Source organism: Cyprinodon tularosa, unplaced genomic scaffold (assembly GCF_016077235.1).
Source record: "Cyprinodon tularosa strain WSP-4 unplaced genomic scaffold, ASM1607723v1 ctg13, whole genome shotgun sequence".
Taxonomy (NCBI): Eukaryota; Metazoa; Chordata; class Actinopteri; order Cyprinodontiformes; family Cyprinodontidae; genus Cyprinodon; species Cyprinodon tularosa.
Window position 1 is genome coordinate 1,119,012 of NW_024038114.1, and position 27,721 is coordinate 1,146,732.

General features: G+C 36.0%; 2 protein-coding genes across 2 annotated transcripts; one reads left to right on the forward strand and one right to left on the reverse strand.

The window, feature by feature from the left end:
• Positions 1–1,075: 1,075 nt before the first annotated feature.
• Positions 1,076–9,470, forward strand: LOC119778007 (transmembrane protein 42). Its single transcript, XM_038277025.1, has 3 exons — positions 1,076–1,439; positions 3,927–4,073; positions 4,295–9,470. The coding sequence occupies exons 1-3, from the start codon at positions 1,263–1,265 to the stop codon at positions 4,439–4,441; spliced, it is 471 nt and encodes a 156-aa protein (XP_038132953.1). The 5' UTR covers positions 1,076–1,262; the 3' UTR covers positions 4,442–9,470.
• Positions 9,471–13,090: 3,620 nt separating this feature from the next.
• LOC119778008 (palmitoyltransferase ZDHHC3-like) lies at positions 13,091–27,235 on the reverse strand. Its single transcript, XM_038277026.1, has 7 exons — positions 26,881–27,235; positions 22,324–22,655; positions 20,456–20,580; positions 19,772–19,868; positions 19,600–19,681; positions 17,875–18,005; positions 13,091–14,385 (listed from the first exon to the last, which is right to left on the reverse strand). Exons 2-7 carry the CDS (start codon positions 22,624–22,626, stop codon positions 14,227–14,229), a joined length of 897 nt encoding a protein of 298 aa, XP_038132954.1. The 5' UTR covers positions 22,627–22,655; positions 26,881–27,235; the 3' UTR covers positions 13,091–14,226.
• Positions 27,236–27,721: the final 486 nt, after the last annotated feature.

A 27,721-nucleotide genomic window follows, 5' to 3' on the forward strand; every position in this document is an offset into this window, starting at 1 on the left:
AAGTAATATATATATATATATATATATATATATATATATATATATATATATATATATATATATATATATATATATATATATATATATATATATATATATATATATATATATATATATATATATGTGTGTGTGTGTGTGTGTGTGTGTGTGTAAAACATAAGATACTGCGCAGAACCCTCAAACTCCGAGGCGTCTGGTAGAGGACCCGAGCTTGAGGAAGACACATATCACCGCACTAGGGATGAGAAAATAATTATATATATATATATATATATATATATATATATATATATATATATATATATATATATATATATATATATATATATAGCGATGTTCAGTGATTATTAAAGTACATTTATGTCACTGCAATGTACTTTTCCCATTATGTTTATTTTCCTTTTTTTCCTCACATACAGCACTTTGAATTATCCTACTACTGAAATAAGCCAAATAAGGCATATAAACCCGCCTTTCCTTACTGAATTCTATAAATGTACATCAATATTCAATATGATTTTAACTTAATGAGTTGCACCTCTGTGTCAATGTGACCTTCACTTGTCTGTCTGTCAAATTTTGTGAATATTCAGCTCAACTGTATCCTGGCAAGTATCAGATGTTATTGATTACCTTTACTAAAAATGAATAATTTAAAGGGACATTTATCTTAGTTATAACTTCATGGCTTCTTATTAAGGGAACAGTTATATCCAGGCTACCTGATCATTAAAAATGCATACTTGAGTGATTTAGTGTAATCAGGCAACATACTGCAGCTCATCAGTATGCTGCAAGGAAAACAGGAGTCTGGCAAAACTGTTCAAGGGCTCTCAAGTACTTACTCAAAGTCAGAGGTATTACATTAGTATTGATTGGGAGCTACTTCCCTCTGTATTTATAGGAAAAGTGTTGAAATAATCTATTATTTAAAAACACAAGGTTTATAAGGGTTATTTTTGATTCCAGCTTGTTTGGAGGCAACAAATCATATATAATCATGGTTATAAAACACAGAACTACATTTCCCAGAATGCCAGAGAAGCTCAACTGCGTTGTTTTTCTGCCACTGTGCGGCTTTGGATAGGAAGTGCAAAGAAATGTGCTCATTCATTCATAGTCACTACCATGCAGGCAGCTGAGCCGGGATCATCGGAAGCTGGAACAGCGACATGTAGAGAAATAATAAAGGAGATCCAGAAAGTGTCTAAAAATGGACTGAAGAATAATGTGCCTCGGCGATAAGTATAACCATCACCATCATGTTCCCGGGAGTTTTCTATGCATTACTAGCGGGTTTCCTCGGAGCCGTGGCATCGTCGTCGGCCAAACTGTCCCTGGGAGCCGACTATCTGAAAGGAGTCTGTGAAACCGGACTCCGGACGTGGGGTGAGCAGCGGAAATTCAGACACGCGGATGAAACCACAGCCTGTGACAGGGTGAGTCTAATGTCTGTTAATTATTAATAACACAAACATGATGTCTGGGAATGGGCCGGTTCTGTTATGGGGGGCATATCCTCTCCTCCATGAGTCCCATGTCTTCAGCACCACGGACAGCGTCACGCCACGGGCACCCTGCGGCATCTGCTCTCTCTCCTGCCGTCGCCGCGTGCAGAAGGACATCGCGGCTCGTGCGGGATCCCGTTGTTCTGTGAGCGGGTCTCGTGTCGCTCCTGAAGATGATGATGATGATGGTGATGAAGGCGCAGAATGATTCAGAGGGATCCAAGTTTCTGGCGTGACCTTAGCTCCGTCTCTGCGTCATTCTGGTGATGTCAAAAACATCTGCAGACAGGCTTTTTGTTTATTTATCCTAATCATACATCTATATTCATAGCAACATTTGGGAAAAGGGCGGGTAGGAGAATTTAAACGACCTTCATTAAATTCCAGCATGTGTTTTTTTATGCGTCATTTTAGGATTGAGGTATTTCTGGCATACCAATTAGGGAATGTCGCAATCCTGTGGGATACCCTGCTTTAACAAGGTCAAAATCCTTGTACGTATGGCAAGCTCATTTATCACATCGTGGCAAAATGGTATCTTCATACTTAAGTTTCCAGTTTAGCCAATTAACGTTAAAATAGACACCTTGGCTTTTTATGATGCTGTTGTTTCAATACATATCAACTTAAGGGAATTTGTTCAGTTGAATAGATATAATTTAATTTCACATTGTGATAGTGACTTGGTCAAGAGACTTTTGGATTTCTACATACACTCTATTAAATGGCTTAACTAATGATAGGGCTTTACTTTCTTAGTTCATGAAGGTTGAAACTTCCTGACTAGAGAGAAACTGAGACCAATTTTATTTTGAAGTCAAACCCAAGTCATCTTTTGTATATGGCTTAAAGTTGTAATATTTTTAGTAATTAAGAATAATCTTCTCATAATTTAAGTAGTATTTTAGTGTTAGTACCATTTCTTCTCTTGGGGCTGGCATGGTTTTTAGCACTGTAGCCTTTCAGCAAGAAGGGAGCTCTTTATGCCTTGAGTATGCATGTGCACCCTGTGCATGTGTGGATTCTCTCCGGGTACCCGGCTTCTTCCCAAAGTCCAAAATCATGACTGTTAGGTTATTTGGCATCTCAAATTCTCTAAATTGACCTTAGGTGTAAGTGTGTGTGCATGGTAGTACATCTTCATTTGTCTCTGTGCTGCTCTGCGATAGGCTGGCGACCTGTCCAGGGTGCACCCCGCCTCTCGCCCATAGACTGTCTGAGATAGGCATCGGCCCTACCGTGACCCCAACAGAATAAGAGGGAGATGATGGATGGATGGATGGATGGATGGATGGATGGATGGATGGATGGATGAATGGATGGATGGATGGATGGATGGATGGATGGATGGATGGATGGATGGATGGATGGATGGATGGATGGATGGATGGATGGATGGACATTTCTTCTCCTAAGTGTTATTTGCAATACACATAAAAACAATACCTTGTAATTATTTATAGTATTATAACTATTTTATATTGAAATCATTTTGCCTTCTTAAACTGTTTTATTAGTCTTATCAGGATTATACATAATTTACTTACTTAAAATTTTTCTGAAAATTTTTCTGTTCAAGATTCTTTATTATCTAAAAATAAACTTAGATTTTTTTGCCTCAGTATAACATGACAGGCAGATCATATCGGTTCATTTCTTTCTTTTCATTCCACTCAAAAAACCAAGACATTCAGAAGTGATCAAACACTGTATGGCTGCGTGCCTGAATCCAAGAGCTCACTGCCCCAATAGCAAACTCTAATATATTCCAGGTACTGCAGTCACCTGTCTATAATAAAGGGGTGGAGGCCAGAAACAGCATCAGTTAAACACAGCAGCAAAAAATACAACTAAACAATCCATTATTTCATATTTAAGTCAATTCATACTTCAAACCAAAATATTTCACATTTACATATGTCAGAAATCTAACAAAAGGTAAACAGCTAAAACACTGGAGTTGTTGAAAAGCTTTGCAAAAGAGATTGGTTTTGAGCTCGCTTTAAAAGCATCCACAGAACCAAGGGAAGGTAATGAGAGTGGGAGATTTAATTCCACAGCCTTGGACCTACAGCCTGAAAGGAGCGTAGTATCTCGTCTTGAAACTTGTAAAGGGACCATTGTGCTTCAAGTGTGCTTCAAGTTTTTAGTTTCTTGGGGAGTTTTATTAAAAAAGGCAATTTATTTAACCAGAGAAACAGTCTTGTTTTTATTTTCACTAAAATAGAGATTTGTGTACTGAGATTGTCATAGTTTTCATACAAAGCAGTATGTTCAGTGTTAACATTCGAAACAAATGTGGAATCTTTTTTTACATCACAGGCTCAGAGTTAAATTATGTATATAAAAACAAAGCAATAGATAGATGGTTTTACAGTAAATATGTTTTGATACCCATATATTTCCTTTGTTTTCTAGCTCCACATCCCTCTGAGGCTGCTGTGTGGTGGTCTTCTTTTCACCTGCAATGCTGTGATGTGGACCTTCCTTGCTAAAGCACTCAGGTACTCCTCTTCCTCTACCCGCACCACTGTGACCACCACTGCCTCCAATTTCGTATCTTCCGTAAGTAGAAACATCTGCAGTTTTCTCTTTACATCCTCTCAGTCCTAGTGCTTTTGTTGTTAAGAATAAAACCAGTTTAAAGGATCTCAGACAAGTTACCCTATTTTAGAAGGTAGGCTGGATTTCATTGAAGAATGAGATCTCATTTCAATAAATGTAGGTTGTTCATTAATCTTGTTCTAAAAACGAAAGTGTGTTTTTACTCTCCCTTCTGATTGCAGGCTTTCCTGGGCCAACTGATCTTTGGGGAACCCCAGTTAACACTGTGGTGGGTCGGGATCTCTTTGACCTTTTCAGGTCTGTTGGTTCTGCAGAGGATTTCACCACAGGATAGACATCAGACAGCAGTCACGACAAAGGACGAATAGCATGTTGTCTCCACTAGCTGGCTGAGCTGTGCTTGGGCTAACACCTCCTATGTTCTAAAGCAAAGCCAAAGACAAAATCTGAAAACAGAGATTTTATTGAACACATTCGCTCGTTAATAGCAGCCCAAGTGCATATGTGAAAAAGCTACAGCCCTTAAGTGAAAAAAAGAGGTCTTCCAGTCATATCAAATAAACCAACCACTCCCCTTCATCCATGCAAAAACCAGCTCTAAAATTAAGGAGAATTATGCCATTAGAGAGAATCTGCTTCTATGGCACAGCTACAGTCTTGCTTGTGGAGATAAACAAACAGATGCCCGGTTCCAGCTCCTTGCAAGCTCTTAAATCATTATATAAACAGGTTCACACAGAAAGGGAATATCTTTCCAGCTATTTTTGATGCATAATCTGAAAACCATAGCACAAAAACCGTAAGGTAAAAAAACTGACGGAACAAACAGCATGATATTTTTGGAGTGGAAACTAAAGACTTTGTCATTGGTAGGGGAGCAGAAGTCTATATCATTTTCATGTTTTTGGATGAAACAGTAGGCCACAGTTATCTGGAACAATGCTGCAGTACATTTTATTTCCAAAACTGAAATTTAAGTTAAAATAAACTCAGTAGTCTCTGAAATAAAAAAAATACTATTTTTTTCACAGCCCACTTTCTTAAAATCCAATATATCTGCCACATATTCAAAGGGCATATATGATCTAATGTACAATTCTTATTATTTTAGTTGTTTCCAGCCTTGTAGTTGATGATAGATACACTAATCTTTATGTCCAACATTGAGAGATATTATAAAAATAAAACACATGGCAGCTGAGGACCTCGCCAAAGCGGATAAACAGTGCTGGTGTTTTATTTAGAAAGCCAAACTTGGTGGTCATGCAGAAGAAAATCATTCCAGCAAAGTTTCTAGCTTGGATTTAAGTGCATAAAAAGACTTATTCATGAAGGAGGATATCAGATAGTATTTTTATAGCTTGGGGACCCGAAAAAACCCAAAGTTTCCTCAGCTGTAGGTTACTGATTTTCTTAAACACATGAACCCCCTGGTGTCCTTGTTGTTTTTTTATTTGCTGCCAAGAAGCAGCCCTTCAGTTTTATATATCAGAAACCTTGGATCTAGATAACAAATTGTCACCCATACATTGGACTCAATTACTTTATAAAGTCAGAAATAACCAAAGTAATCCAAATGTGCTTTTAATTTTAATTTTAGGTAGGTACCTTCAAAATCAATACAAAAGCAGATTTATTATTTTGGTTTTATACTTTTAATTTGTCTTGGATTTATGGCTTTAAAGATTAGCAAATTAACAAAAGAAAATAAAAAAATGGAAACAAAGAAAAATAGTTAATCTCCTCACCGAGAAAGTTATTCATAAATGATACTTGCTTTCCAACTTTTAACACTGTAACAAGCTATAACACTGTTATGAACGAAAATACTTCATTTTTGTTCTTAATTTTAAGAGGGGAAGAATAAAACATGATGCCTTGAATACAGGGATTGTAATCCGGGCTAACCAGAAGAAACACTTCTTCTTTGAGAAGATTTTTGAACTTCTTATACAGTAAAACATTAATGTGTCTTTAACCAACTATTCCATGAAATTTCATTTGGGCATAGAGATAATATCATTGTTTTTATTAGATAAAATAAGTGCATTACTTTAATTTGGACCTATATGTTTAGATGTAAGGGCCACTTAAGGTGTATTAAAAATAACAGTAGGCACTGTTAGGTCATATTGTGGTTTATAGACTGATGTTTGACGTATGAAACTCACATTTTGGAGATCAATAGTTTAAAAATCAAATATCGTAAGGAGGAGCTGAGCAGCTTTTTTTAAACAGCTAACATGTCCGAAATGGTGTTTTAGTCACAAAGAATGCCTTCCAAAAACTCTGCTGGGTTTGCTATAATTTTTATAGAATTTGACGTAACACTGTACAATTTGGGGCTCGAAAAGGATAAAAAGTACAGTTTTAATCCACAGTGAAAACATATAACATTGCTTGAAACCAGTTTGTGGTCCAAAGATCAATGGAAAAATTAAGTAAAGAATTTTTTCAGTACTTCTGCACGTGTTTTGCAGGTTGCATTTGGTTGTGGGTTTTAGCTCTAAACCCTTTTTTTTTCTATCATAACAAACACATTTGTCATCAGAGTTTTAAAATAGCACAGTATGCAACTGGATTTAAAACTAAAAGTGCCCAGACTAGTCATACAGAGACCCAGTCTGATGCAAAATTAAATTAAACTCAATAAACTGCAAACTTACAAAGAAATGAGCTATGAAGTGTGATGCTCTACATTTAACTAGTGTTAATTATTATATTTTTCCCACCTCACCATTGGCATTAAGCAAAATGATTCAGAATATTGTGGGTTCTCTTATTTTCATTATTTAACCTATCATTGGTTCTGTAGAACAGCTTAGTTGTTTTTCTCAGATCCAAGCATAAAAAAGCTACTATGATGTTGTGCATTCTCTGAAGGCTACATAGCCAATCATGTCCTCAAGCAGATCAGTCTGCTTAAGTTTTAGTCTGACTCAGTTATATGGTATAATATCCCGTTCTAGATCATTGTGATCATAGGCAAACCTTTGTTCCTTATTTTAAAAAGACAGCTTGGTTTTAAACATTGAAAATATAAATGACATTTCAGCTGCTTTCTGCAGATTTCCTTCTAACAGAAAAAGCTCTTTTGGCACAGCAGCATACAGAAGTCACATGAAAAAAAACAAAGGAAGCTGCAGCAACCAATGCAGTCTCTAATTCACTTTTAAACATTGTCATAAAAAGTAAAACAACATTTGAATTGTCAGAGAGATTCCAGATTTGTTGCTCCAACAAACTAATGTAAACGGCCCAAATAAATGTCTAAATTCTACAAAGTACGCGACCATGTAGACTGACTATTTGTTCTAAGTGTTTTTGATCAACAACCTTGATACCAATAATTTAAAAATATTGTGATTGGTACATTGCTATTTGCTTTAAATACTGTATAAAATGAATTCATACAGTATGTGCAGGAGCAGGATGAAACAATAAATGTGCATACATACAGTAGGAAGTTAATATGACATACAACCAAATCTTGATGCCAATATGATCATGATGACTGGGCAACTCCTTAAAGTCTTTCTTAATTCCCACTTTTCCTTTAGTTACCATGACACTCGCTGTAAAAACATGCAACAGGCTCACTGCATTTATTGTACAGCTCAGTTTAAGTAACATTCCTGGCTAACAAAGTGCTCCCTTATTCTTTAACAACTGTAATAATGTAGCACTGCAATGCTCATCCTTTGTCAGGATTTGCTTCCTCTCTGGGTTTCTATTTTGTTATTACGTATGCTGTTTATTACTTGAACTTTATTTTCTGCAAATGACTGTGAAACAAACTGTTTGATTCTAAGGCAGCTGCTGCACTTCAATCATATGATGTGTGTGTGTGTGCATGTTTTCACCAAATGCTGGATAAATCACACCAAAGCATCTTCGAGTTAAGCATCAATCAGCATCAGAGTGATGCACCTGTGAAATATTTTTTTGAACTCGACGGGGACCCATTGTCAGCTGCGTGCACAGTATATGCGACCATCTATAATACCCTTCGACATATAGTGTCTCTGATTTTGGGGTGGGAATTTAGTAGTAGTATGTTTCCTTCAGCAGCCAAAAATGAAAAAAAAAAAAAAAAAAAGAAACAAGTAATGCATTATGAAAAATACCAGTTGTGATGTCCTTCTATCCTGCATGTCTCAGCTGCCTGTGGTTAAAGGTGGAGATCACTTTATGAAATGCTTCTGTTAATAAAAAGCACAAATCTAAAACAATTAGATTTGACTCAGTTATGGATGCACAGGTTTCATCGAACATTCTTTATTTTAACCCTTTAAAGCCTAAGGTATCATATTTGAGTTTTTGAGACCTCTGTAACATCAGTTTGATGTTTTTGTTCTTGAAATCCTGACTTACACAATCAGACACACGCACTAAATGGAAAACCTGTAAAATATTATACAGAAATGCCTGTATAAAATTTGACCCGAATAAATGATCTAATTTCACTTAAACAAAATGTATGTTTCTTTTTATTTCATTTGTCAGGAAGTTCAATCATGATTCTAATTTTAAAAAATGTGAAATTTGTGTCAGTTATTTATTGGTTCAGGCTTTAAAGGATTAATTTAGGAGGACAGCTATCACACCTGGCTATGAAATCCTGCAGAAACAATGCACACAATTAGATGTCCTTCCAATGGTTACTGTGCAAGTTTTAGACCTAGATAAAATCCCTGTTAATGTGACACAGCAACAGTCTGATTATAATGTTAGGTTGTTATATTTAAGGCAAGCCAAGACATTAATCAGCTCTACTTGTTTCTGTCTCCTGTTTGTTCTATAATTCTTATAGGCAATACCATTAATAGACCACTTGCTATTACTGGTGTGGGACACGCTTCACAGTGCTGTAAAAGTTATTTTCTCACATATTTTTCTGTTTTACGTCAGTGTTTGATCATCAGATCATTTTGATATGACTCCGTTTGCCCAAGTTAATGCAAAATGTACAGTAGTTTTTATAAGGATTATGTTTAAGAAGTTAAAAGCTATTGCTGGACCTGAAGGAAAACTGAAATGTTTATTAAGCCTATTATTTGGTAAATAGTGTTTAAGTGAAAGAGGCATCGCAGTTAGATCACTAATTGACTGACATTTTTATTCCACGCTTTCTGCTAGACTAGAATTCATCAATAAGGGGAAGTCGTCGATGTCCTGAACCAGAAAAGCATGTATGTTGTGTTCCTTTTACAGATCTTTGAAACCACTTTATGTTGCAGAGCAAATTCTGCTTAAGTGATTTCTTGATTCTGGTGAAACTGAGGGAAATATGAGACTAATGTTGACAAAGGATTTCTTGTTACAACAATGGTTGAAGTTCATTCATCACTTTTGGAAAGGTTGAATAATAATAAATAAAGTCATTTTCGGAAAAAGCTTTTTTTGTGTTTATTCTGGTTATCTTTGATATTGAAAGTTGTTCTACTGATTTATTTACGTTTGACAAAAAAAAATAAAAAATTAAGAAGGACTCAGAGTTCCAACATGTGACTGACTTTGGATCAACCAATTACAACTAGAGACAGCGAAATGAGTTTGGGCTTTAAAAATACGTTACAACAACTTCTCTTTCATCTGTTAGGTATGGAAGCCCGTTTCTGTGACATGAAAATAAAAACATGCCAAATAGAAAGTCATAATTATGAGACATTCAACTTTCAAACTTTGTATCTTGTAATTATGACTTTGAAAGTTGAAATTATGACTACAAATTTCATAATTATGACTTAATTATTTGAGATTATTTTATTTTCATGTAGCAGAAATTGGCTTCCATAAAACAGGCAATTTAGCCAGTTTCTTATGGTAATTTTTTTATTTCATTTTTTTTTTTTTTTTTTTTTACATTTAACCTACAGTGTAAAAGGCCATGAAGATAGACAAATCCACCTTGACCTAATTTTTTCACCAATTCCCTAAACATTCAGACCCATAGGTAAAAGCTGGTGAAGCAACTTGAGAATACAAAAAACACATACAGATGATTAAGAAATAAATTCTCAGGCAACTTTATTAAGCTCAGTTCCGTGTCAACAGAAATTACAAGCCAGCCAATCACATTGGAGCAACTAAATACATCAAGGAATCTGCAAATGTTGAAGATATCTTGGTAAAGTTTAAAATAAGGTCCCCAGACTCCAAGACGGGATTTAAGTTAAAATGATTATGGCGTCTTTATTTGTCTCATTAACTTAAACGATAACAAAGATCTGTTCTACATCCCAGGCAAATAAAGAGACTAAAGTACATTTCTACCCAGGTTGCTCCACACCAAGAGTATAAACCAACATAAAGATGCCTTAAAAATCCATCAGACTGGTTGGAATAAATCCTCCTGCAACTTTATGCCTGGCTTGTTTCCAGTTAATTGCAAATGTGTCGTAGGTGAACCATGTAACATGTTAAGGGTGGTAAAAACAAAATCAACTTTAAAATTATTAAAGAAAATTCAACCTCCCACTGTACTTTGATCTGTAATTTGATTACTTTGATCTTAATATGAAAAATTTTTTTTAATGCATTGCCACTCAAATTAAAACCATTAGGGCTAAGGATTAAATATTGACTGGAGAAGATCCCATGTTGTCAAACCTGATGACGTATTAGTTTGTTGAATATCGGATGGATTATACTTCTAACCTGAAAAGAAATTTAGTTTTTTTCCCTAAAGGTTCTGATTGTGAGATTTTCAAGCAAGATCTAATAAATGTCTTTTAGCTTAGGCTAACCTGGCATTTGTCTTAGTGCAAATAAAGTGCTAATTGTAATGTGTAAATTGCTCATTTAACCTGAGTGAAGAAACACTTTTTATCAATCAAATCCTCACCTAATGAAGTTATGCTCTGCATCATTTAAGTGTTCTTGTTTGCAATGTCTCACACATTTTTCATTATGCTAGTTTTCCACCCAAATAGAGTATGGAAGACCTTTCATGCAGTCAAGGCTGAGTGAGAAGCATATTAGCTCCACAAATAAAGATATGTCAACAAGAATAGTCATTCTTTATAGAACTGCCATTCTCAATTAAAGATGAAAGTCTTTCAGAGAATATCTATATATACCAGCTTTGCACTCCGAGCCTGACTGAGTGTTGGCTGTTTAGCAATTACTGTATTTCAAAATAAATGGAGAGTGAACACAAGTTTTTCAAAAACTTCTGAATATAACTGAGGCCTGGACCTTAACACATGAATATGGTGTAATCCAAATTACTTTGATGAAGCTTTAGCTGTTAAAGGTTGTTCTCCTGATGGACCAGAGTCTCAAGTTTTTTAACGGCTTTTCTTAATAGTGTTCCACAATACATTCCTCTTGTAAAACATGTCCTAAACTCTAACTTTACCAGGCTATGCTAGAGAAAAACATGTTCTCTATTATGATTCAAGGTGTTTAGCAAAGCAATTATGTTTACACACAAATCAAATACAGCCAGTAAGGGGTAAAATCTTTAATAACCATCAGCAATACTGCAACTTAATGTTTTTCATGATCAAACCAAAATAAAAACATTTTCAATACTTTTTCCATCCCAGCAGTGAATCTTATAGAACTCAAAGTTTTTTTTTATTGAATTTCCCCTTTAAACATCACAGTTAACAAGAAAACAACAAAAAAGTCAAATTCAAATCTGATGACAGAGTAAAATATAGAAATGAGTTAAAATTGTTGCAGTGTTTCATCAACTTGTTATAACAGAGACAGTTATAAAAATAAAACAGTTTAATCACCTTTTTTATGACAAACACAACCATGCTTTACATAAGAGTCTCCATTCATTAAAGACTCCATTTGGCAACAAAGAAACTCAAAGATTTGCTTTAATCTGCAATTAGATGTCTTTAAATACAGTAAGGCTTTGAAATACACAAGCAAAGGCATTTTTAGTGTTAAATGCTCTCAAGTGGTTGTTTTCCTTTGTACATTATCATCTCTACCCTCAGAGTCGAAGCAAGTCTTTACCCTATTTTGGGTCCTAACTGGTCTTAAAACAGCTCTGAATGCTTAATGCATTCTCCATAGCAGCTGGTGAGGGGTTTAAACATAGACAATTATCAGATAAGAAAAGGATGCTGGTTTATCTTCCATCTGAAAACCTAAAGTCAAGATGAGACTAAAGACTGTTAAATCTACAATAAACTGAATTTTGAAACATTGACAGGTGCTATGGACAAACTCCAATATTGCTTATCTTATTTTTATGATTTAATCCAAAATGTTTCAGCTTAGTGAAACATCTTATTTGGAAAAAACAAAAAACAAAAAAAAAACAAAAAAACAATTGTAACTATTCTTTTTATAAGTCATGATTATTTCATTGTGTTGATATCAGGATATTTCATACCTGATCAGTGACACTAACATCAAACTTTCCAAAAGGTTTAGGTTTAAAAAAAACAAAAACACAAAGCACCTTCCTATTAAAAATCAAGCAGCAAATCATTGTGTTAAGACATGCAATAGCATAAAGATTAAAAGAAGCAGAGAGATCTGACAGTGAAGCAGGACGAATCGATCATTTTGACTTTTTTGTTTTTACCCATTTCATTTTTCTTTCACTCTAAACCTATCAGAATTACAAACAGCTTTTATTCTATTATTTCATCAGGATTTTCAACTTGGAATCTTTTTAGTTCCTTAAAGATGCTTTTTCAGTCTAAATGCATCTAAACTTCACCAGAAAGCTTAAAAATACATGATGGAGCACAGTAGTACACTACAGGGCAAAATATATATATATATATCCCAGAAATAACATGCAAAACTGCTCATTTTTACTCAAACACATACCCAACCCACATTTACTAGAATCACAGAACTTTGCTGTTTTTCCAGAGCTTTAGCATCCTCCACATTTGTTGGCTGCCCCTGTATTGGTTAGTAATGACCTATAATCTATTTATATATATATAAATTCTTGAAATCATAGGTGAGATTATCAAATCAAATGTAGTTGAAAGATATTTAAGATTTATACTTCACTTTTCCATTGTTATAGAATTATTTTAAATAAGTCAAGTATTATTCTCTGCTTTCTGCTTCCATTAAAAATCAGAAAGAGAAGAGAATATGCAGTTTCAATATAAAGCAGACATGTTAACCGTCCCGTGCGTCCTCTCTGTCTAAACATAGCTAAATCTAGAAATAAAGCAATAATTAGAAAATTTAGAAAAACTTTGAGAGGTAAAAAAAAAATCTCAAACTGATATTAGAAACTAAGAGCAAACAATTTTATATTAAGCTACAGGAGATTAATTTATTCTACACATGCATGTTTACTAGGTGGGCCAATAAATCTGGAGGATGCTGCTTATGAGAAAGGAGTTCATGATGAGATGATGTTTAATTTACCACAGAGTCAAACCGTGCTGTAATATCAAAGTAATAACTTAAACAGACATCTGTGTGCTTATTGCTTTTCTTTTTCAGATAGTTGTTGCACCCGTTACACATAAAATGATCTAAATCTCCTCAAACATGATTCCTCTGCTTTTGTGGGATCCTAACGGAGGGGAAAATATGCATGAAACAATCTTAAAACACATTCCTGAACAACAACCCTGAATGCAGAGGGCTACATCCCTTAGAAAAAAACAAGATGTAAACAGGTGACGACCTGCTGAGTAACATTAAGGCAATAAATAGCTATATCAGATGTGCCTCTTGCTAAATAACCATTTGAAGGCTAATCATCTGCAGCATTCAGGAGAAGATTATCGAAAAGACCCTAAAACAGCAAACTAAGAGAGCAGATGGAGAGATTGTTTACAGGAAGACAAATCCAGGGGTTCATCTAATACCTGGATCATGCTGGTCATCTGTTCACATGATTTAATTTCAGAAGGAAGGAAATGATCTGACATACTGCAGCCAACAGAGCTCGGTTTTCTGCTACCAACTGCCTCCCATCTTTCAGCTGATTGTGGTTCTCGGTGCAGCTTCATTGTGCCAACAAATTATAATCTCATTCAACACTAAGAGATAAACAAACAAATGAAAGCAACTAAAGGCATAAAACAGAACCCAAGGATAGACAGACTTCAAGAAATATCCACCATTCAGATAGGAAAATGAAAAGATGCTTAAAATAAGTTCATGTCCAGGTCATGAGTGCTTTCAGTTTAGTCTCCAGCTTTCACACGATGTACTGGTATACGTCGGCCTTGCCATGGTCCGGCGTCGCAAACGGGCTGAGCCAGGCTATAGAGAAGGGGTGGCCGAACACGACCTTCATGTTCATCCATTTGGACCTTTTGGCCCATCTTCTCTCCTCCTTTTTTAGCTGTTCGATGCCCTGTAGAGGTAAAATAAACACTTTCAATGTCAATGTAGGAATAAAATAAAGGGGGGAGGGAAATTAATCATGTTTTCATTCTTTTGTTTTTTTTCTTCCACAGAGTCTAAGTGACTCACACACTTTCCTCATAAACAAACTGAACTGCAGGCTCCATTGCCTTGAAATTGACTGAGACAGATTATCTTTGTAGTGAGTATTATAGCGCCGTGAGTCATGCTTGTGGGTGTACTGAAGTCAACATGGCAGAGGGCTGGAAGTGAATTACCTGCTTTTTAATAGAGCTGAAGTCTGTGTTCTCTATAGGGAAATTATAAAAGCTAAATATAAGCTGAAGGGGTCAAACGGCAGACCCTTGTAACTCTGTGAGCCGCTCAGGATAATCATCAGCTCTACATAGAAAATGAAGGAACAAATGAGAAGATAAACAATATAAGGAGCTAAACATTGTGATGGCAATATGAAGGCCTGATTTCACTTCCTTACCAAACACAGAGTTGTTTTCCAAAATGCGTATAGATTTAGAATCAACAATTTATATGTTACTTTGATTCATTTCCCTTACAAACAGGAGTACAAATACAGTTGTGTCATTTACAACTACTTAAAATAACACAGTTAATCCTCCACACATCTACCAATGAATCCATCACTCCAACACCATTAATCATCCATCCAGCCTAACAAGCTGTAACACTTTTTTTGATTGTTTTTACTTCCAAAGGACTTCCTAAAGACTTTTAGGGATGTTCAATCTGCTCGAAAGTGTTATTATATGTTTCTGTGCTGAATATATTTGCATTATAAACCGAGTCTCTCCACGAAAACACAACTATGGGTCCACCGAGACAAAGAAGATTGATTAATCGCGTTATAGTTAATTCTACTCAATATGGTGAATCTTCTCTTCAAATCAGGCTTTCACTAATTTGAGCTACAACAATCCAGGATCATCTGGTGTCTGGACCGGCGGGGGTGAATTTCAGTCCGGACGGATGTTTCTTCTTGGCTCTACCTTTCTCACATCTCATCAAAAATAGGCAGTTATCCTGAGCCATTACGGTATTTGTGTTTGTGCTGCTATATGTTTTAACTGGTGTATCACATAGGGAAAACTTTTAATCTTTCTGCTTCAATTCTCCCCTCTTTTTCTCATCCTGTGCTCTGTCCCTGTTCGGTTGTGACTCCATCCTGGATTGAAATATCAGCTTTGCAGCTGCCACTATCATCTCTGTTTATAGATATTGGAGCTTGACCTGTTTCCAGTGTAGTCCTGTTTCTTTTACTGTGACTAGAATAATCTGGCTGTGTTTTTCCTGGAAGGGGCCACCTGTAGAGCTAGCTAACAGTTACCTTTTGTATCTCTGCTTCTATCTCATTGAACCCCAGTCAGCCTGGCAGATGGTCAGTCACACTGAGCCTGGATCTGCTGCAGGTTTCTTCCTATTAAAATTGAGTTTCCCTCTCCAATATCTCTCAATGCATGCTAGGTGTGAGGGATTGCTGAAGAGATGATGACTAAATGCAAGCGAAGCGAATGTCTTGCAAGTCAATGACTGGATGCAAAGAACTGGTTTTCCAAACCAATCTGACAGTACTGTCTCTGTAAAGTGCCTTGAGATGACGCCTGTATTGGTGCCATGTAAATAAACTGAATTGAATTGATCTCTATTTTTCTATATCTCATGAACACATAATAAAGAAACTTAGACCAACTTTGCCTCTATGCAAAGCACCTTTTTTTTTTAACATGAGAGCAGAGCAGCAGCAGATAAAGAGACGATCTGTCATTTTCATTTCCACCTCTTATCACTCCTTAACATGACACTAAGTGGCTGATCTTCAGGGGCGAACGAGTTTTTACACACATTTTTGTGCCTGTGCCTTCATCAATATGCAGATCCTATTCTAATTATCAAAAAGTACAAATGCATAGGTGAATGTGAAACTCAACTGCTGCAGCAGTTTTTGTGTCTTTTTTAGTACTTCTGAAAGGCAGGTGTAAACTTACAACCAAAAATATCAACAGTTATTGTGGCCCCAAAAAATGGCGCTGGTACAATGCCAGACCAACATATTTGGGCCCATTGAAAATAAGAACATTAACAGAAAAATTTACAAAGGCCGGCAAAGGTCAATGCAGAAGGACCTAATGCAAACTTCTTTCTTCATTGATTTAATAAAACATAACTGTGGAACAAGCATTTGTTTTGCACTGTAAATATTTAGTATTATCATTATTACTTCTGCCTAGATGGCTTAGAGACATTTACGGCCATTATCAAATCTGCTCATTGTAATGGGGGAACCAAAAAAACGGTTTGCAAATCTTAACCTTTATGCAGCAATCTTTGTAGATCACCTTCAATACGCCCACTTATTAAAGTAAGCTAAAAACTTTATTTTTTTTTTTATGTATATGCAATTTAGCACCTCTTATTTAAAATCTAAAATACTTTGCATTCTCTTCATAAGTCACTTTATGTTTAGCTTTAAATAAGGCTATGATTGAAGAGTGAGATAAAACACATTTACTGCTACAGCTCACCTTTCTGTGTTATATGTAGGAATTTGGCACCTCAAAATTAAGAAATAACGAAACCAATAACACCAAACATTTCTGTAACCTTCTCCTAACTTTATTTCAATACCTTAAAGGTATTGTGGAGGATTTTTAAAAGACCCACCCTCTCCGTTTGAAAAAAAAAAAAATGCGTGTGCAATAGCATGCACACATTGTGAATGTGTCCACATTCAGCGGGGATTATAGTGGACTTTATAGCAAACTCAGTTAACTGACTGTTTGGACAGATGATCACTGCTTTTTGCTCCATTGGACACCTAACTCCTCTTCCAACTGCACCATCTTTGTTTTTAGTTGCAGCTGTCGGGTAGCGACAGGCTATGGCGATAGCGGGCAGCTTTAACAGCAAATCCCATAGTGCTTTGCGAGGAGAGCTTCCACGCAAAGCATTTAGGGATGCATCTGCCTCTTCTCAGGCCTTTCTTTTCTTCTCATACACTTCCTAGAAACTTTTTGTCTTACGACCCTCAGCCATTTCTAAAGAACTGCGGTGAGACAGGTGACTGTCTGACACGGTAGCTCACCATACATATACGCCTGAAAGTGTGCATGCGCAGAAAAAGATAGCTAACAGGTTGAGCACGTAGGACAACCTTAAGTAAACATATCACCAGATCAATAGACAATTAGGAGAACCACTTATTTAGATGATCCAGCCGGAAATAATAAATTGTCCTCTATACCTTTAAGAAAACACTTGTTTAAAAAAAAAAAAAAAAAAAAAAAAGCTTTAAAGGAAAACTGAATCAAATAGTGAACATTGTTAGCAAATAGAGGTTTGAAGACCTGACAGTTTATCCTCTTGACATGAAAAAATAGGACTTGGTGTTTAAAATGCAAACCCTGCTGCACCTCAGCATTTTATTCCCCAAGTTATTAAGAGTGGAAGGGATGAGGTCACTAACCGTTTCATCAGTACAGATAGAGTGGACCTGAGTCCCAAACATGACAGCAGTGAAGATCAGGAAGAGCAGACCCTCAAAGCACAGGAGGATAAGGAGGATTACTGTTGCTGGTGGAGAAAAGTTGCTGCACTCTGAAAGAAAGAAATGAGTTTCTGTTACCTTAAAACCAGAGACACACCTCTTTAAAACTGTATAATGGTTAGCTTTATGCTTTCTCTTTTTCTTTGACCTGGAAAGCCACAAATTATGCATTCAAGTCTATAGGCAAGAAAGGTTAAAATAGAGATGTCCCGATCCAGGTTTTTGCACTTCCGATCCGATACCGATACTGGCCGATACCAGCCTATCCGAGCATGTATTTAAGTTTAAGTTAAAGTATTTACCCTTAGTTGTAAGACTCATGTTGAAAAGGGTTTTAGTACTCTTGATAACATCTAGCCAGCTGAATTAGGTGAGATTGAATAAAACACAATGCTTGGTAACAACAAACTTACCTGTTTATTAAGAGATAAACACAAACTGGACAAAATTATGAATAGCAATCTGAAATTGCACAGTGAGCAGTTAAACTGTAAACAGTTAAAGGTGCAAGTATTACTGTAAGTTTTAATAAAAATGCAAAACAGGGAAACACTGGCGCAAAATAGTGGAATGGATCGTTTCAATTGGCGAAACTGGAAAATACGGACCGGATTTTTTTTTAAAAACTGGATCGGCAGTCTGGATCGGCATTTTACATGCTTTGCCGATACGCATTTTTTTGCCAATATCGGCGTCCCGATCCGATACGTGGATCGGATCGGGACAAGCCTAGGTTAAAAATGTCATTATCTAGCTCTCTTTAAATACTAATTTCCAAATAATTAGAAAGTATAACGTATTGTTGTTTAAGGGTTACAGCCTTATTTCTTAGCAAATCACTTCTAGTGTCCTAATTGGTGAATAGAAATTGTTTCTCTAAATATCAAGGTTCGAAAAAATTTTTTTTTTTTATCTTTCAGGAGGAAATGTGAAAAAGCAGCACACAGATCACCCTGATATAAAAAATAAGCCTTCTTTTTCAATGTCAAAGGTTTTCTGTGGTCTGGAGCAAGATAAGAAAGGTCATTTGAAGGAACTAGTGAATTATCATCAACAAGAGAAAAGCAGATTTAAAACCAAACCTGAAGTGGAATTTAGGTCTTCTGTGACTGTAAAGGGCCATTTTTAAAGGGTTTGAAAATGTGTTTGTGTTGATCAAACATCAGGGGTAAAATATACAAAAGTCGATATGAAAAGAATTTAAACTGTCTTTAAAAAAAAAAATGTTTAGGTCTCCAACATACAGATACTTTAAAGAAAAAGATTTAAATCAGTTTTATTACAGTAATATATATATATATATATATATATATATATATATATATATATATATATATATATATATATATTTTTTTTTTTCTTTTTTTTTTTTCTTTTTTTTTTTTTTTTTTACTATATAGAGACATGTTTGTGGAGTCTCACAGTTGTAAACAGAACATGTGCACAACTAATGGAGGTTAGCATCATTCTAAAACATAAGCAAATATAATTGGATCATAGTTAAACAAAATGAGCTTCCTACTCATCAGTAAACATCTTGAAACTATCAAATAAAACAATAATCTAATCCGGAAAATGTCAAAAGAGGCAATAAATCAAAGAGGACAGGGGGTTATTTTCTCACTCATACAATCAGATACTTACTTGTCCAGTCTTCTTCAAAGCAGAACACAAAGTGGAAGGCTGCCATAACTAATGCATGGAAGGATATTAGTGCAATGTACATCTGAAAGACAAACAGACTGAATGTAAATGGCTTAAAAGAGATCAGCAATTTTTTATTTTTATTGTTATTTTGTTTCACTAAAAGACTCACAGTAAAAAGAACAAAGTATTTCTGGTTGTTCTCTCCAACACAGTTGTTCACCCAGGGACAGTGGTGGTCCATCTTTTTGATGCAGCGTTTACACACACTGCAGGCACATGGTTAGATAAATAAATACATACAGGAAAGCAGTGAGGTGGCTATGAATATAGAGCATATATACAGCACATACAAGCACAAATTATCTATATAAACTTAGAAATTGCATGCATCCCCCAACTAACAGGAGTGGACCATTGTTTGCAGCTGTGGAGTTGTTTTATGGGAGGGTAGGATCTTTCCCATTGCAGATATATGAGCTGTACCAACTGTCCTTTCAACAAAGCTCCACCTCAGAGGGTAAAATCATTAGAGAAAAACAATATTTCAATCTACTCTGACTTTTGGCTCTGAAACACATCAACTCCCTGACTTTAAAATTTCAATCACTCTCCTGTGTCTTTGCACTTTTCCTGCCTGGGTATCCCATAGAAACTAGAGCCACTACAGAGGGAAATCCCATTCTGCAGGGAAATGTTGCTCAAGCAGTGTGAAAAAAGGTAAATTAAGCACACATGAGGGATGCAGAAGCAGCAGTGCAGCGAAAAAAAAAAACCCACAGGAGGAGCCAGATCCCACTGGGGAAATAGCATCAAATTAAAGCAGACTGAAAGACTTTGCGGTGTGCAGCGTTACCTGCAGTGGTGTGCCCGGTCGGGTTTGATGCTGCAGCACTTTGGACATTTGTAAACCACCTGTCCTGGTTTGAGCTGCAGACTTTCAATGAATTCTTTGGTTGCGTTCCCTTTGGGCACAGCTCCCTGCAAGACAGGGGAGCGAAGGGAGCGAAGAAAAAATAAATAACCGTTGAACTGAAAATAGAAATATTTTAATAAAAACCTAATTTACAAGCTCATAGATTTTGATTCTAAGGAGTTTTTAACAGACAATATACAATAATATATACAAGGTTGATGGGGGGGATAAAATGTAAGTCAGCTTTGACATTATAGAACAGAAAGGTCTGAAAAGGGAATTAAAGAATAATATTAATATGATACTAAAAAAACATGTTGCAATAAACATCTATAATATTAGCAATTTTTAACTACATTTAATTTCTTCTATCATTTTATGCATTTTTTCCATTTATACACTAAAATTGTGAGATTGGTTGAAAGAAAAACAAAGGCAGAATTGAAATTAATATAGTACAGTTTTAGTAAAGTAATGCAAACTATATTAAATAATATCAAACTGTAATTAAACTGTAAAATTCTCTGCTCTGCAGCCATGTTTAACCAGTCTTGTGACAAATTGCAGAATTTGGGAAATGTTTTAACTCCTTGCCTGTAGTACATACTCTAGTAATATTCGAACTATAGACTGACTATAGACTTCAGGAAAAAAGAAAATCTGGTGTAAAATCACCATACTAAATATACTAAAACATCATGGTACAAATTTAACTCATGATATCTGCAGTCAGAAGTGGAAAACAGTAACAGATAATCACTACTATCATTCAGAAAAGCATGAACCCATCAGGTTTGGGTTGGTTAAGTTTGCTCAATATGACTAGTTAAAGCAGATATCTTAATCTCTAAACACCAAGCTAATTCAAAAAGGTCTCATGATGACACACAGGATGAATAGGACTGATCTGCCGGTTTTAAATATGCATTAAGTAGTTTGAGGTTCCAAGTAGTAACCAATAAAAGTGCAGTGATAAAACTAAAGTAGTAAGTGATAAGCTAAATAGTCATTAATAGCAAGCAAGTGAGCAAGTTTTTTAAAGTAGCTTATACTTTTGGAAGACTTTCAATATCATACATTTGCTTACTACATGCAAAAGCTCATCACTATTGATATGCACCATTAAATGCACTACCATGAAACTCCAGACACTAAATAAATTCAATGAAGTTAATAATTAAGAATAATAAAACATATAAATCTAATATAGATGATAACACTGAAAACTTTTTTTATTTGGATAAAAATCAGGTAAAGTTGAAGAAGATTAAAGGGTGAAGTTTTCCTTTTTCTCCTGATGTTTATTACTAATATCCCCATAAAAAATATGCAACTTTTCTTTAATTTTTTATAGCTCGTCAAAAAATAAAAAGCGTTGTGGAATCAGCAGGTCAAAGGTAGAAGGAAACTGGACATCTGAATCAATTTGGAAAAGTCTGACACATTTAGTTATAAGAAAGCGCTACCTGGTGTTCAACAGCTCTACACTGGGGTTCACGCCTTATAGCAAACATATTTTTTTAATGTATATTGCAAAAATATGAAGGATAACAACCTGCATTTGGCGTTTGTAAAATTTTTGGTTTATTTAGGACTCAATTACATTCACCACTAATTATAGTACAGAATAGTAAGGACTGCACACTTCATTGAACTGAGAATGTATTCCTTATTTAAAATATACACAAATATGTTGTTTCTAAAGAAATGCTCTTCTAAGGAGCTAAATATAACTCTAATAAATAGTTCCAGCATATAACTGTTGTGGGGGTGAGTGTTTTATTGGTTAAAAGTGAATTCCAACTGACCGGGTCTGTGCACATGGCTCTGGCGTGAGAGGCGAGGGCGAGGAAGGCGAGGCCATTAAAGATCACCCCGTTAAAGAGACTATAGGCAATATTTTTGGCTGGCAGGAGCAGGACGAACACCACAACAAACTCTGCGTAGAAGACCAGGAACCAGGTGATGATGCCACACGCAATGCCGCAGCCGTCACGGATAAACCACATGGTGCCTGAGCTGCTGCGGGGAGGAGGAGGGGCGCAGTGCTCGGGCTTCAGGTAGCCGGCTTGCCGCTCAATGTCTCTGGTGCGGTGCGCCGGGCTCTTCATGCTACAGCCCCCGTGGCTCCAATCTCATACTGCAGGGAGAAAGGAAAAGCAGGAGGAACAGCAGAATGCAGAAGAAAAAGGGAACAATTAGAAGAAATCTAAGGAACTTTGATACAAGCATACATACACGTTAACTATCAACTATCATATTAAGCATTCATACTTTTTTTTCCACAACAAAGTTTCTAGAACCAAATTTCCAGAGTTCTGTGTAATTTTTAATGGATACAAAATTCAATCACAGACTGAAAATACCAGGTATCTCTAGAGTAGTCTGATTTTGATCTAGAACCAGCATAAAAAAATGAGACAGATATATGACAGAGAGGAGAGAGGCTTGCATGAAATATTTCATAAATGCTTTTTGCCACAGGAAGATTCTTGATTAACTTTTTAGTCTATATTTCTTCTACATTACAATTGTGCAACTGAGTGGCCACCACGACAGGTCAAAGATTCAGCTATGATTGCCTTTAAGTCGTCTGAATGAGAATCGAGCCTAAAGGCTGGTATTCATTTAGCAGAAATTAATCCCTAAAAGGGTCAGACTAAAGTTGCCTTATAATTATTTTTTTAATCCAAAATAGTTTAAAATACCCAGCTAGCTACCAAGAGATATACATTGATCAGCGATGGTTAGGTAGACACAGACTAAATGAAAGCAAAGAGGGATAAAAATACCAACACATGGGAAATATCAGTATGACTGGTGAACAGGCGGATTTCCAGGAAGCCCACTCAGTCTGCTAAATCTAGTCCTTTATTCTTTACAAATCTGTATTTTTACACATTAAAAGAACTTTTTGGATGTAAATGAAAGGCCGGATTATAGAACAAAAGAATTGATGTGTCTTATTATCCCATTTTTAAATAGTTTGGAAGAAACTTGCAAAATATTAGAGGATTGTGAGAAAAGCCTTTCAGCTATTAGCTATACAAGATGTTATTAAAAGGGCTTCCAGAGGGAGGATATAAATTACCTTTTGTAATGCTATGCTTTTTCTAACCTACAAATTAAGAGTGATGGATCAAAAAACAATAATGAAACAATGCAAATATTGAAATCTAAGTAAGTCAATTTTTCTTCAAATAAGCTGTTTTTTCTATTGAGCAGGTAAGTGAGACACTTTGCAAATGGAAAAAGACTATTTACATTTATAAATAAGAAGAAAAAAAAAACAGCTGCAGTGTTGTATTCCAAGTGGATCATATCTAATTATCTTTTTTAAGGGTAAAAACATTAATTCAATGGATAGATTATCTTATTTACCAACTCAAAGTAAGGTTAAATACATTGTTTTTAGATCATTTTTGCAGTGACGGCACTGGAAGCGATTGCTCAACCAGGAAGCATTCACAACTGTCACTGAAGTTATTGGTATCTTGTGAAACTAGTAAGAGTCTAAGTTCTCTCAGTCAAAGAGATAAGGAGGAACCTTCACTGAAACTGAAACTCATCCTGCCTGTTGATCCCAGGGGACAGAGGAGTTTCCTGTTTAGCCTGTGAGGATTTTAGATTCATACTGAGGAACTAGGGTTACCAAAACCGCTTGAAGCACATTCAGATACTCATCAATAATTTATTGGCGTGTATGACAGCCTGTTGCCAGAACACATATAGTGACAGAGCAGTGGGATGATGGCATCTAACAGAGAGAGGGAGTATTAGACACAGACAGAGCTCATCTCCACAGGGACAACCAGTTCATTAATGCCCTCATGTGGTTTCATCAGATACTGAAAATAATGCTTTGTGCATTTAACCTGCTAGTCAAGGTATTCCAAAACAGTCAGCAAGTTAAAGTTACTTTTTTCTTTTTCCCTGTAAATATAAATTAAGTCTATGGCTGTGTCCAAACGTTCGCCTTAATCACTGTATAGGGCACTATGTAGCGGTTACGACATTTTAAATGAGTTTCTAAAATGTCTAGTGGATGAAAAAGTAGTGGACTCGAAATTATGGTCACTAGACGATCAGATCTACAGAACCTATCAGAACAATAAAAAAGGCAAATTGGGAAAAAAATATCGACAGCTGGGACAAAGATTCCACTAATGAGACAGATTTATGTCGAATGAAGGAAATGTTGTTATATACAATAATATACCTTTATTTCCTAAAATGTTAATTACAGCAAATTAAAACCCCCCAAAATAAAGTATTGTAGATGACAAACAGAAAAGGATTTCTAAACATAAAATATGTGCCTACTGAAAAAGTATGTGCATGTGTTGTACAGTTAAAGGACAATTCCGGTTTTTAACACTTTAAGCTCATTTTCTGTAGTGTCCAGGATGAAATCGAATGATCGACACCAACATTTTGACAATTGGTCCTGTCTCTGCTTTTTGGCTCATGCAGAATCCACCCCTGGCTGCTTCAGAATGGCTTGCATAGTGCATGTCCGATAATGTCCTTAAAACAACCTTAAACGTTCTTTTTTTAAAATATGCTACTCACCGGGTCGTCAGCGCTGTTCAATGACGTTCCAAAAAAAGTTTCGTAAAGAAAAAAACGTTCCTGTAGTGTTTTATTTAGCATTTTGTAAATCCCATTGAGTTCTGTTGGAATAGTCAATATTCCCCTGCCACCGGAAACGGAAATGGGGCCTGTTTACACAGTTGTAGTCTTTTCGCTTCACTCTGTGTACTCCGACGTTGAGGGGCTAACGTCTCTGTTAAACACTTTAAAAAACTCTGAAAATGGAATACGAAAGGTGGATTCTTGATTCTCGATGTCGGAGTACACCGAGTGAAGCGAAAAGACTACAACTGTGTAAACAGGCCTCATTTCCGTTTCCGGTGGCAGGGGAATATTGACTATTCCAACAGAACTCAATGGGATTTACAAAATGCTAAATAAAACACTACAGGAATGTTTTTTCTTTACGAAACTTTTTTTGGAACGTCATTGAACAGCGCTGACGACCCGGTGAGTAGCATATTTTAAAAAAAGAACGTTTAAGGTTGTTTTAAGGACATTATCGGACATGCACTATGGAAGCCATTCTGAAGCAGCCAGGGGGGGATTCTAAATGAGCCAAATAGCAGAGACAGGACCAATTGTCAAAATGTTGGTGTCGATCATTCGATTTCATCCTGGACACTACAGAAAATGGGCTAAAAGTGTTAAAAACCGGAATTCTCCTTTAATTCAAAGAAACGCTTGACCGGGGCAAATTTTGGGATGAATCGCTGCATCAGGGCATCATGAAGATTTTTACACACCACAATGACCAAAATAAATAAAAATGTAGAAAATAAAACAAATTAGGCAAAACAGCCTGATGCTTCTGCTCAAAAGATTAATATTTAAAAGAGAATCTAAATAATTTACAGTGAGGGCCCCCTTTACAATAAGTGAAAGATGGTTCCATGATTTTAGGAGCAAAAATCAGAGAAAGCCCAGTTTTCTCTGCCCAGAGGGAAGTCCTGGAACAAAAGGCTGCAGGTTATCTGACCTTATGGTTATGCAGAGAACATGCTTGTGTGTGGGAGTGGATGATGGATAATAAATGATTACAGAAATAGAAATATATGTCTATTCTTACTTAAGAATATTTTTCTACGAACTTTTGCATCAGGGTAGAGTGAACAGAAGGATACTTTGGATGGGCAATCAGATGGGAAACAACTCTTCTGTAACCATGTGTTTAAGCTGCCATCTTGGCCAGGTCAGTCTGGGAAATGGGTTTAAATTTCAATGATGTAATTCATGTGGTTGAATAAAAGGATATAATAAAAAGCTAGATGGTTGTTTGGTTTGAATGGATCACTGATGTTAGAATGGATTGATCAAACATGAGGAAAAAGCTCTCCATACTTTTCTAGACATGGGGTAACCATGGAAACAAAATGTTGAGATCACCTATGGTCCCCAGCCATTGAGCCAGGATGGATAACATTCAGAAAATGAAATAAAAGGTTAAAAGTTAGACACACTCCAGTGTATTGAAATATATCAGGGTGTTTGTCTAAAGAAATACTGTAGAACTGATGGTACTAAACAACGAAAATATCCCAGCAATCTTTAGAATAAGACGAGAAGGCATCACCTGTGTAGTCAGTATTAGATTTTTTCTTTTTAAAGAAGCTTTTTATTCTGCTGATTAATGATCGCATCTAATAGATGGAACTCCAACCAGGAAGTTAACTCTGGCAGCTAGAAAGGAGCAGGGAATGTTTCCCATCATTATAGTTGGGAACAAGCTTAGTTTGGATGTTCTGGTTATATTTGAAAGCTAAACAACTCACCTCCTGGTTTATGGGATTACTATGATGTCTTCTTGTAGTTCTTGCTTTGTTTTTAGCTCTCGGAGACAGAAAAGAGTCCAACCAGGGTCAGCAACGCGCTCGTTTGCTAGCTCAGTCCAAGCTAACCTCTCAGCTGCTGCTAACGGCTCTGCTAGCCGCTTCGCTGCCTCTGGTTCAGACTCTCCTGCTTCTACATAAAACTGTTATGTCAATGAAGAAAAACGCGACTGAAAACCTGCTGCCGCTCCGCAGCTGCTCTGCTCGGTTACATCCACCAAGCTCTGCGGGAAGAGGAAGTCAACAAATCGGATCCATCCAACCAGGAAGTCAATGCCAGGAGAAGGGCGTTGTGCCCTGAGTGCAGTCTGTCAGGTTGTTTATTTTTCCCAAAACCTGCCATCAAATACCAACATGCTGCTGAATTAACAAACATACGCTAGAAAATGATAACTACTAACTGACCTAGTTTATTATATAATGTTTGGTAAATGACTGCTGATTCGTCTATAAAACAGTAAAAGTAGGATGCTGTTGAAAACATACTTTAATGTCTTCCTGAAGCTATATCTCTAGGTATAGGAAAATACTTCAATTAGCTGATGTTAATCTCTCAAAGCTGTCATATTTTTAGGAGCCCATTTTAAATGCCACTTTTCCTGAACTCTGGAAACAAAAACAAAAAAAAATAATAACTAAAGCTCTACTATCAAACAACAGACCAATCAAATATAATTCTAAATAAAAACATAATCAAATATATAGCAGAAGACACATTTTAATCAAATAATGGGTTATTTTCATAAAAATGGATTGCTAACGCTGTTCCAACATGCATACAGAC